This window comes from Gymnodraco acuticeps, unplaced genomic scaffold (genome assembly GCF_902827175.1).
Source record: "Gymnodraco acuticeps unplaced genomic scaffold, fGymAcu1.1, whole genome shotgun sequence".
Classification (NCBI taxonomy): domain Eukaryota; kingdom Metazoa; phylum Chordata; class Actinopteri; order Perciformes; family Bathydraconidae; genus Gymnodraco; species Gymnodraco acuticeps.
In genome coordinates, this window is record NW_022990929.1 from 538,079 (window position 1) to 551,115 (window position 13,037).

The 13,037-nt window shown below is 39.5% G+C and overlaps 1 protein-coding gene across 1 annotated transcript; it reads right to left on the reverse strand.

The window, feature by feature from the left end:
* Positions 1-10,474: 10,474 nt before the first annotated feature.
* LOC117558179 lies at positions 10,475-12,837 on the reverse strand. Its single transcript, XM_034234207.1, has 7 exons — positions 12,409-12,837; positions 12,165-12,241; positions 11,881-12,061; positions 11,479-11,721; positions 11,171-11,342; positions 10,928-11,076; positions 10,475-10,791 (listed from the first exon to the last, which is right to left on the reverse strand). Exons 1-7 carry the CDS (start codon positions 12,572-12,574, stop codon positions 10,613-10,615), a joined length of 1,167 nt encoding a protein of 388 aa, XP_034090098.1. The 5' UTR covers positions 12,575-12,837; the 3' UTR covers positions 10,475-10,612.
* Positions 12,838-13,037: the final 200 nt, after the last annotated feature.

Below are 13,037 nucleotides of genomic sequence, written 5' to 3' on the forward strand. Positions count from 1 at the left end.
CTTTGCTGCTGCCTCAAAGAGGAGCAGGGGGGAGAGGAGGGAGACAGGAGAGGCTGATTCAGGAGCACCGACACACTCACAACTATAAATGAACCAAAAATAAATTAATAAACAAGTTTCAGTGTTTTAAAAAAAATAGTAATCCATTCTCATATGTTCATGTGTGGGTAGTAGATTTCAACTATAGGGCCCTGCCTGTACCTGTTCGCTCTGCCATCGCGTGAAGGGTCTGCTAACAAGCGACCAACAGAAAGGTTAATGTTAATGTTGTTGCACGTGACCTCAAGCCCCCCCCCTACCACCACCACCCCAAGTATATTTCAGATCTGTGGGAAACACTGGACATACAAATCAACAAGACATGACATACAGTAAATAAAGAAAAAGGGAAAAAAGGAAAGAAAAATAAATGTTTAGTTTTTAATAGTGCTAATTATATTGCTTACTTATTGATAGAAATTTAAAAAAAATTGGTTTAGAGTCAGCCCATTTCTTTTTATGGATATGAAATGTCCCTAAAAATACAATTAACTGCACACAAAGGACTAGAGGAAAGATTTGTTATCCCTGATATCAGTTCAGTTTGCATCAGAGCAGGACAGTGTGTGTGTGTGTGTGTGTGTGTGTGTGTGTGTGTGTGTGTGTGTGTGTGTGTGTGTGTGTGTGTAGTATATAAAATCTACACAATGAGTTGTGTTAAATATAATGTTAAATCCCAGGGTTTTTCAATATTCAGGATCAGAAAATCCCCTTTCACCATGGTTGTGTAGGTCATTATTAAATTGTAACAAGCCCATCCCAACCTGTCCTACTTCACAGCTGTTTCCAAATCTGGCAAGCTTCAGACTCAGAGTCAGTAACTGTTGCATCCTCCAGTCATGAACAATTAGCTGTCAGCGCTACAGCTGTTAACAGGTTGTGTCACCTTGCGGTCTCCTTATAAACAGTCTATCGGAGAATCTGAAAGCCTTGTTATGACACTAATCAATTATTAATAGGGCCGGGACTTTAACGCGTTAATTAAGATTAATTAATTACACAAAAATTAACGCGTTAAAAAAATTAACGCATTTTAATCGCACTTATTTTTGCACCGCGGAACGTTTCTCACTGGATGAGTTTCAGGCGTACCGATTATACTGGAGCACCAACTAACGTTCATGACTTCAGACAACAACAAACCACAGTGAACAACAGTGGGAAATGTTGTTTTAAAAAACGGACGGATGGAAGCGTCGATAAGAGCACGGTTGTGTGCAAATTATGCAAAAAGGAATTCGCATATCACCGCAGCACATCAAGCCTCAAGTATCACCTCAATGCAAAACATATAGCAGCTAGCGTGGACGTTAGCCTCTTTTATCGCGTTCACACCAAAAAGAGCCGGTACTAAAATTAGTTCATGAGAACCTTTTTACCCCCACGAAAGTCCCTGCTAGAGAGCAGAGAGCTGCTAGAGAGCAGGGACTTTCGTGCGGCTCTCTTGTGAGAAAAGAGCTATATTTCTGATTGGCTGGGCGGATTGCAAACCACGCCCCGTAAAACTCCCAAAAAGTTTTGTGAAGCCGCCATTTTATTATCCTCGCATTAGCATTATTAGCATTAGCATTAGCCCAGCACAGAAACGCAGAGAGACTAACTTATGGTAACACAAAATAAAACATGGGAGCGGTGGAGATGAGGAGGTGTCGGCGTTCTGGCGATTTACTCGGAAGGCTGCTGGGACTCCCAGCAGCTTCTACTGAAGCCAGTCCCCAACTCCGGGGACTTCCGGCCGGGGACTTTGGGCGGCAGTATACGCCGTGAAGTGGTTTGCGGCCTGCCAGTAAACCCAAAGCAGAAGAAGAAGAAGTGACGTCAGCTGCTTCATTTGCCTAATCCTCCCCCAGGTTCAAAGAGTTCTCATGAACTAAATTCTCATGAACCTTTGTGGGAAAAGTACTGCGGTGTGAATGCGCCTAATGGTATACTAAAATCCATGTGAAAAAAATTGCTTCTCACTGTTCTTAGGTCAAATATTTATATGTGATTAAAAATGCGATTAATTTCGATTAATTAATTACAAAGCCTCTAATTAATTAGATTAATTTTTTTAATCGAGTCCCGGCCCTAATTATTAAGTCAATTAAGTGCTTTTTACAGATACAACCGGATAAATCAGTCAACTGTCAATATAAGACCATCTGCGGTGAGCACACTTTATTATCCCGGTCTCAATATTGTGTCACTGTGATTAAAATAAAATGGTGTCATAGCATTTTGTCCTCGCACTATATTGCGTTTTAACTAGACAGGATGGTAATTATTTGTTCATGTGCCACTATTGTCCATCGTCATACCCAGAGACCAAACATTACTTTTATGCTGCAACACTTTTTGGCTAGTTTTCCAGGGGCGATTCAGCAAACTGATTACTTTATATTGCAATACAGTATGCAGCAGTAGCACAATATCAAGTAAAATAAAGTGCTACATTTGGACACAGAGCCATGGTAGAAGACAGAGACTCAAGATACTACTAAGCAAGTTGATATTGTACTTTTGAGGTCCAAATTCCTACATGTATTTGAAATTTAGAATCAAATCAAATCAAGTTTTATTTATATAGCACATTTATAAACGATTTTTGGTCGAGCCAAAGTGCTGTACATATAATAAAAATAGCCTACAGTAGAGACACTTTACAGCAAATACAACAGCACAGATTGTTCAGAATATCAGTATGAGAAAAACGACACCCTCTATCCTTAGAAGATTAACGTTGAATGGTTTGGGAACCTTTAAGAGTCTTGGACCCTAGGAAACGTGCATTTTTTGTCCAACTGGTTATTCCAGCCTTGCTTTGCACAATAAATCAAGTATTCGTGGGTTTGACTAAATGTTTTAGTAGTAAACATGATTTAGTATTTCAAAAACACAGGAATGCTACGATTACAACCTCTATGGCATATATATGATATTCTCAGTGTTGCTCTGTTCACACTATGTCACTTGGAATATGAGCAACCCATTAATAAAAATAAGCTTGAAAACAGTTTAAATGCTTTACATATCTGTAAGCCATTGGCCTCTGACAAGGCAGAGTTAAAGTGTATATTCAGGGTCAGAAGAGGTAAACCAAACCAGAACACATTCAAGTATTTTCTCTGTGGAGGGGGATTGATGCATCACCTTGTACACAATCATCAACCCTGATGGAAGAGAACAACAATACATTTTCTCTTCTTTATCAGCCTCTGCCCTTGAAACGCTCTGTTCTATGAAAGTGTCTCACTTGCAGCGTGTTGTAACTATTGCTGAGCGACCAACGTCTGCTGGCTTGAAATTGATTTGAATACAGACTCTGCTCCGGAGAGAGGGGGAGACAATAAGGAGGTGTCTGCTATACGGAGACAAAAAGGGGGCGGAAAGCGTGGCCAAGGAGAGAGGGCAGCCTGAGCCTGTTTTGCATGCACGCGGGCTTCTGTGGGAAAAGGAGTTGACAGGAAGCCGCAGTGCTGCCTCCAGCTCTCAGTCAACAGCTGCTCAGGAAGAGGAGACGTCCTGAGGGTGCTACGACACGTCTCGCTCTTTCTCCATCCCTCTTTTCACCTGTCTGCTTCCTCCTTTCACTGAACAGACGTACACTATACAATGCATTCTTCCCATTCACACACATCTTGATATCAATGACACACACACACACACACACACACACACACACACACACACACACACACACACACAAACACACGCACACAAGTGCATGAGATTCATAAGAAATTGGCAGACTCAAACAAAAGCACTCAAATAGGTAAAGCTGACTTTCTGATGGAATCTGTTGTTTGTTCTGCTAAGCAATGTTTAGGAAGAGTAATTATCAGTAGTTTAATGAAAATGAAATATACTTCCTCTTCTGAGCCACTGATGAAAGACATTTCAACGAGCGAAGCCTTTGTATTAAATTCAATTTGAATATTTGCATTTGTGTAATTTGGTTATTTATGAGGTTTGTGCGATAGCCTTTGATCAATTTCCTCATGCAGAAGGAAGAACCAATTTCTTCCGAGTGTTTTATTCACAACTGGAGAACAACACTGCAATTTGTATTTCAATTGTCACCACATCTTTTCGAGAGAGATGCCTTTATATCTCACAATAACAGCAAGATTGTTTGATGTGACAGCTCAGATAATATTAGATTGATTAAACCTTTATCTTTCATTAAATAAAGATTGTTGGGCAAAAAGTCCCTAATTTAAGTACTGATAAACAGCATTAAAGAAAAAAGTGAGATATATTCCAGATTGGAGAAGTTTTGATTGCTTACAAATACTAAACATTAATAAGCAATAAAACATGTTCTTATTGCAGCATCATACTAAATATTGTGTTATAAATCATGTTAGATACTTATAAATGCTTGAAAGGTTGCCTCGGAAGTGTTATTTTCTCCCTATATAATATATTTAACATTATTTAAAAAATAGGGTGCATTACACATTAATGAAGGGGCATCCCATAATTACAGGAATGCCATGTATCTGGAATAGGATTCAGGAGCCAGCTTTTGTTTGGGTGGTATTAATTACTTTCATCACTTTAGAGGTGACCCAGTTCTAAAATCCAAACATCCAGACGGGGGGATGAAAATTGAGAGTGAAAAAATAATTACCGTACCTCGTTAGAAGAATACTGCATGTAAAAAACATCCAGTCTCTGTGGCTATTTCACAAGATTCTGTGTCAAACTATGAGTAGGTATGCTTATACTAAATATAATCATATAATACATCTCATACCTCTGCAATAAATCATGAAAGTGTGTTTCAAGAACAGAAATGTGTCTCCTTCTCACTTTTTGCCCTTGGTTTGTCAATATAAAAAAAGAAGAGATTGCCGAGGTGGGGACAGGGCATCTCCAGACAGAAATAAATCAATTTCAGAGTACAAGCAATTTAGAGACAGCCAAAGACAAAACTGTGTTACAGTGAAAGATAGTTAGAATGCAGAGAGGTCAGGGAAGTTTTAGAAATGGAAAAGTTATTATTGCATTATCAGAAGGACTAAATAAGGATTTAGAAAAAAATAGTTTCAAGTGATGGAAGAAATGGTCGTTTCCTCTCAGGGGAATCTCTCCCAGGCGAGATAGGAGATGTAATTCCTCAGGTGTGTCCTGGTTTTGTTCGGGGGTGTCTTCTCAGTTGGTCATGCCTGAGAACACTCCAAACAGAGCCGGGCACTTTCATGAGATGCCTGAACCACTTAGAGCTGGCTGCTTACAACGCAAAAAGGAGCATTTGTTCAATGTGGAGGCTTTCCAGAATCACAGAGAAACCAGCAGAGAAACATCATTGTATCTGCAATCTCACCTTTCTGTCGTGCTTCAGAGCTTGTGAGGATTTGAATGAGAACTTACTGCTAAATTAAGAGTTTTACTTCATGGCTCAGCTCTCATCACCTGCAGCAGATTCCCCTACATGATGATCAATCTCAAGAACCATAATAATACAATATATCACCTGAACTCCTCTACTCGTGGCAGCTGCTCCCTCCTGTTCTAGATTGAGCCATCCAGCTTTTTTCTGAAACACATTCAGCTTCAAACCCCTCAAATTGACATTGAAGGTCACATTTGAAGCTGTAAGGAGAGCAGCATCTGGTCTTGGTTGTAATTCTTGGTTTTTACTGAGTCTAATTTGCAAGGCATGATTAGGTTAGTATCATTCATTATAGCGGATAAACACTGTTGAATTATTCCTTACACTTCCTTTTTGGAGTTTTTGGTTTGGGCAGGCTGAACAAAGACACCACCAGCCCCTGCAATGCAATCACTCACACATCATCTCCATGCACACCAAAACATTTGAAGCGTAACTGACCTGCCATGCATGCTTGACGTTGCTAAGGTACAAGTGTATGTATCTTGTTGTTACAGCGTTCACATGAGGTTCCAGTAAACCAGAGAGAACACTTAGCTGCTTCTTCTGCTGTGAGTGGTATAAGCAGCTCTTGGGCAATCGTCCAGAAGAATGAGTGTGCTGGTCAGCTGTGGCATACTGCTTAAAGCATACCCTCAAGATGGACCTCATCTCAAATAAATGTTGGAGAAGGGTATGTTGGCCTTGTTGTTAAAGCTCATCGCCAGTGTTGAAAAGTATGCTCAGCCCTGACCTATACCACACAGTAATTTCTTAATGTATTTTTGCCCTATAATGTTGGTTGAGTGGAATGCGTTTGAGTGTTTGCAGTGATTTCATGGTGAATAAATAATGTGCAAAGGTCATATGTTGAAATAACGGTGTTCATATTGTTACATTTAGAACCATACTGTTGTCAATCTCAATGATTCAGTATAACATATCTCTGTCCTTCCACGTGTCTATTAGAGAAGTGTTTATGAACTCCAGGAACTAAAGGACAACATATTAACAGGTTAGATGTTAATTTAGGAATAAGTTATGCTTTAACCTTTAACTGACCCTTCATTCATTATTAGAAATTCAAAACATTAACTTTATGCAAGTATGTAGAGCTTAAATGCAAAATATGTAGCACTAAATACGTGAAAGTATACAAAAAGTAATAAGACATGTCACATTTTTCAATTTGAAGGTACAGCTAAAAAACAAATTATACAGTATGCGACATACATATGATTTGCTAACAAAGCCAGAACATCTGTTACCACCTTAGGAGGAGGAATATTGAGCAGATGCAGATCTGTGATGATTGGACGGCGGACAGTAACCTGTAATTATGAATCAGTCGACACATCAGGCCTGGCTCTGCTGTGATTTGATGGCTAATTTTAAATTAAACCAACGTTTTTTTTTTCTTATATAGAAATGTTCAATATAATCATGTCTGCTGATCTGTTGTGACCTCCCCAAGCCAATTTGTAAGCTAGATAAAACAAATTGGTCAATATGTTTGTACCAAAAAGAGGGTCAATCCATCCAACAGTTGTCAATACATTTCACTACACACAACAAATACTTACCTCATTATGGCGCTACCAAAGTCATTATTAATATGAATCATCCAGGAGCCATGAATGTCGGTTCAAAAGTTTGTGCCAATCAATCAATATTAAGATGTTTAACTGAATAACTTAAAACTTTGATCTGTGAAGGATACTAGATGAAAAGTCAGAGGATCACCAGATGTTGGTCAGTGAGCTCTAAATGGTATCTTAGCAGTAGCACATTTGCATTTCATTAAATATTCTGAACCACTTGTCATGCAGTAAACCAGTAAAAGATGCCCATTTCTTAAATAACCCTTACCTAATCCACCCTTGTGAACATTGTAACAAACTATTTGCCTGATCAGATGCATAACACAAACTAAACTCTTGTTTGTGTCTGTACCGGGGTGATCTCATTCTCCATTATTTTTATACAGAGCTTCAATTTTGGCGAAGCAGTTCTTTGTAGCCTACTATCTTAAAGGAGACCTATCATGCTATATTTAAATGATATAGTGTATGACCATACCTATATAAGGTATATTTATACATTTTATTTTTCAAAATACCAAACAGATCATTTTTTAGCCATGCCTCGTTTCGCTCATTTTCGCTCTATTCCAAGCCTGTCTTTGAAAATTCTGAGCAGCAGCTGACCACGCCCCCCTGCAGAAGAGCGGGGCATGCGCCCGCGAGAGTCACGTTACCATGCTTGCTGTGATTACGTGTGGAATAAACATGTCATCTCAGAGCAATGCATGTGTTCAAGCATAATATGAATTTGATCCAGAGATTGACCCTGAAGCAGCGGAGGTTTTGGTGGAGATGGAAACATCTCGGTTGCAGCAGGACGTTTCTGAATGGTTAGTTGACAAGCTGTTGTCCCTATTTATTTTACTCTGTTACGATGCTTGCTACTTATTCCGTTCATATGTTGGCTAATTAGCAAGAATGCAATGTGTACAGTTTGTAACTTATAGTTTGTAACGCAAAAACAGCAATACATATTTATAAAGGGAGACATTCATATTTTCAGCATATATACAATGGCCTCATTGCGTTTATTAATAGTTTACAGTCCTTTTCTTCCAACATCGTGCAACAACCGTTGGAAAGTTCAATAATTTAGGGTGATAAAAAGTATAACTCCAACAACACCTCAGTTGTCAGCAATGTGTGTAGTTTCATGTGTTTTTAAAAGCTCAGTTATTGACTTCTTTCTACAGGTGTACATGTGCAAATTGCGCCACGATGCCTTCTGAACCGGAGAATGTGTGCTGCATGGGGATACCACAGGTAACATTTTTGATAGCTTCACTAAATTGTCTGTTTAGAGAATACATTTTTAACATGTCATTCAATATATCTTTATCACACTAGGTGTCAAGACGGATGCAGGAACTTGAAGACTCTGTTAACTGTATGGTGGACCATCCTGGATTGGAGCCTGTGTGCCTGAATGTGTTCTCCCTGCAGAATGCATTTAATATTTACAGAGCTGAACATGGTGGACTACAGTTGAGGCAAATAGAGCAGTGAGTGGTTTGTTTGTTTTGACTGAAATTGTAAAACGAATGCTAATATTGTTCATGGAAATAAATACTGGTGTATATGGCTTTATGCAATCTTTCATTGTACATGTACTATTATATATATATATATATATATATATACAGGGTTTCCCACACATAGACTATACTTGGGCGGGCCGCCCAGGTATATTAACGGCCGCCCAAGTATATTTCGCGACCCATTTCGTTTTTTGTTTTGTTTTTTATAATTTTTTTTTTTTATATATATTTTTTTTATTCGTCCTTGACCACGACGCCATCTGCGATCGATTAACTTGTAGACAATGATCCCTCGCTCCCTTGCTCTGATCTCGCCTCCTTCTGGCCTGTTAAGTGGCCTGCCTCACACAGGGTGACTGGCTGTCCACATGATGTGGCCTGCCGACATGGCCACTGTAATACAGACCATAAATCAAAGCCCTTGATTGGTCTCTGTGTGTCATTCAAGCTCGGGAGAACCTCAGCTCAGGTGAGGTAAAGGACTCTCTGAGTGTTTAGATAGTTAACTTAGTCTAAGTTCTCAGTGGGTCTCAAACGGTGTGGTCACCATTTATGTAAACACATATTTCCATTTGAGAGGGTAGAGATTGGTCTAATGGATAGTGAGGTGGGCTGAAGATCGGAAGGCTGTGAGTTCAAATCCCGCCAGGAACACCACCACTAGTGTGCCCTTGAGTAAGGCACTTAGCCCTTACTCCAGGGAGAATGTCCCTGTAATCGGTCATTATAAGTCGCTTTGGATAAAAGCGTCAGCTAAATGAAATGTAATGTGATTAGTAAAATATGCATGAATAAATAAATAAAAAGTTAACTAGGTGAAAAAAGGTAAGACTTGTTGAGAGAAAACTAGTCTTTGCTGCTGCCTCAAAGAGGAGCAGGGGGAGAGGAGGGAGACAGGAGAGGCTGGTTCAGGAGCACAGACACACTCACAACTATAAATGAACCAAAACTAAATTAATAAACAAGTTTCAGTGTTTTTTTCATATTGGATATGGTATGTTATTGGTTATGGCCTTGATTTTATGATTATTGAAATGTATACAGTTCTGTTAAATATAGGTGTTTCCATAGATCTAGTCTCTTTATTTTCCCCTCAAAATGCACCAGATTGATGCATTTAACTCCAAAATAAAAAATTAAATCTTACCGGGGGGGCATGCCCCTGGACCCCCCCTAGAGGATTTGAGGTCGACCCCCACTAAAAATCACATGGATAGGTTCCTAAATACATTAATAAATACATTTATTTTTTTAAATAGTAACCCATTTCCATATGTTCATGTGTGGGTAGTAGATTTAAACTATAGGGCTATCATTATGGACCCTGCCTGTACCTGTTCGCTCTGCCATCGCGTGAAGGGTCTGCTAACAAGCGACCAACAGAAAGGTTAATGTTGTTGCACGTCACCTCAACCCCCCCCGCTACCACCACCCCCCAAAGTATATTTCAGATCTGTGGGAAACACTGGCAGTTAATGGACCAGCACCAGAGGCATTCCCATACACACAGGCGTTGGAGCTGTTCTTCATGAAATCCCAGAAGGATGAAGTGCTCTGACAAACAGTGCCATCTTTGCGCAAAATGATTATACCGGAATGAAAAGTCAATAAATAATGTTGTTAAAACTTTTTTTTTTTTTTCGCGCACCCCCCCCCCCCCTCTGCCACCACCCGCCCAAGTATATTTCATATCTGTGGGAAACACTGATATATTATTACACAGCAATGGCATAACACACCCAAGTGTACGACAAAAAAAGTCCACACACAACCTTATGCTTTTGAAATCAGAATATTCTTTACCCATCCAAACATAAATAATCACGACACATTTGATATCAACTCTGAACTTTATTGTCAAAATGAACGGTTCTTTGAACCCATAAAAAAAAACTAAATGTACTTGTATTATATATAAATGACACTAAATATATTTTTTAATGATTTCAGGCATCACAGGTATCTAGCCTAGAGAAGCTTTGTGAGCTGGTGCTGGGGCTTCCTTGGACGCAGGATCAGAGTGGTGATTCCGGCCTGCGTTGTCCTCAGGATTCGCAGAGAGTTTCCTGATCCGCGAAATATCTATGTTGGGTTCAGACAGCAGCCAAATTGAACCGAGTAGCATACCCGGAGATGACCTCCTCCCTGTCAGGTCGCTCATATTGGGAACACAGGTCCTCTGGGATGGGTATCTTCAGAAGCTCCTGTGTGAATGGTGCAGGGTCCACAAAGACTTGGTCGAAGATGAGGTCCATCAAGTTGGCCACGTAGCCTGTGCAATGTTAAAAAAAAGCACAACAAAAAATGTGGTTTACATTAGTATATGCATGTACAAAACTGAAAGTTCTTTTTAATTTATTTATTTTATATTTGTAAATAGTTGTATAATAAATATTTTAAACACTTACAGAATGTGGGGTCAGTCTTTACTGGTTTTGCTCTGCATTCTCCCTTCCTGGCCTTTGGGAACTGCAGTTTATACAGAGGCTTTCCAGTGGATGTAGTGGCTTGTGCACGCTCAGCGTTTTCATTGTAGTGCAGGGCTGCCAGGTACAGTCTTTCATTTCCGCCATGAGTAAAAAAAAAATGTAAATAATAGCAAAGGATGTACAAATTGTCACTAATTAGTAAGTAACTATGGTTTATTTTACCTGCACAACATTCCAAGAAATGGAAACACAACATTCTTTGGAGCAAAGCGCAGGATGACGGCATGGAATGACTCCAAAGATGAAGTCTGGTGGTGTGGGCTGAGTTTGGCCACAGCTTTCAAAATCCTCTTGGTTGAGAGAATTGTCTCCAGCTTGTGAAAGGCCGGCGTTCCTAAGAATTTGAAAATCAAAGTCATATTTGAATTGTCATGCTTTATAGATTGTGTCTGACAACATCCTGTATTCAATAGTTGTCCCTTACAAATATTTATAGAGGAGTAATGTAATATGGTTTATGAACAACATACCTGCAGCCTTCCATTGGTATTGCGCAATGCGCAGTGGATGAAGGCACTTGGGGAACAGGGGGTCATCATGAGAGTGGATATCCTGCACGTGGTTCAGGATGGAAGTCCATTTGGCCACTCTCTCAGGCCCGGTGGTGGAGGTTGCTGCAGTCCAGTATATGTGGTTTCTTATACTCTTCACCCACCCTCGAAGTTTTTCGCAGTCCTTCTTTTTTGCAGCCTTCTCCAGTTGCTTAGAAATCCCTAATAAATACATTTAACATGTAGTTAATATACATACAAGTTTACTCAAAATATTATTATACTAATGTGATTGTAGGAAGCCGGGTTTGTGTCTAAATAAAATAATGATTGTATTTACAATCGATTTATTTACATGGAAATTAATATAAAGAAAAATACCTTTTTCTATGTGCCACACATCAAAGAATTGGGTGATGCTGCTTTCCCTTAGGAATTTCTGAATTTGCAGATGTCTGTCCGTGACAATACAGTCCAGAGTCACACCACGTTCCTTTAACAACTCCAGACTCCTTTTCAGGCCCTCTAACTCCATGTGGTAGCTTCCACCAACCTCATTGCTCTGTTATGACGCATACAAATAACCATTGATACACACATTTTAAATATAACGTGCAAACAGTGTTAAAGAAAAAAACATTGATATTTCATTTCACCCCACTTACCTGAACCAACTGGAGGTCAACGACTTTGTTGTTCTTCAGGTCCATCATAGTGTAGCTTCCGAACTTTGCAGAGTGGCCTGTGAAAATATGTTTTACAGTAATTACTTTTCTCTGCGAATGGTGAATTTGTATTTTTGCTTGTAGTGTTTAGCATATGTTTTTCAGGAACCATTAATTGAACAAATCACACATAGTGAAACCCCTTTCTGAAATGTAAAATGTGAATTATATAAAAAATACATACCTGGGGAGTCAGCCCTCATATCACCACCAACTATCACTTTCTCCTCTGCATGGAGCTTCTGTAGCATGCCTTCCTGTGATTTTTGCCAGTAAGAAACAATCGCTGGCTCAATGAACATCCTGGCATGCCTTCGGAAGGTGTTGTATTTGCATAGCTGCATATTCATTGCTTTGAAGACCTAATGGTTGAAAGAAAACCGCAAGAATACATTTTAATCTCAAAGATCACCTGTAGATGTGTCAATGAGGAGAACCTGGAAAGTGCAAATGAGCTGCCCTTTTTTTAAACAGGGAAAGAGCTGAACATGTCATTAGGGGTGCTTACTCTACAGTGCCCCTTTCACATCTCTTCTCTTTCTCCACACCACCCTCCCAAAAGATCTTTACATATTAGCATGGGTCGTTACCTAACAGTGCCCTATTCCCACCTTTTCTCACTCTTGTTATTGTTACCTTGTCCTATCTTATTCAACAACAACATTTGCATTTTCAAACATTGGCAAAACAATCTTCTGCAGTTAATTTACCTTTGAAAGTGTGTAGAAAGATGCTCCGTTGACATATGTTGCAACTGATAGCTGCAGGTTTCCAACTGGAGTACTCCCAAGAACAGGCTGGCTATTCCAGTTT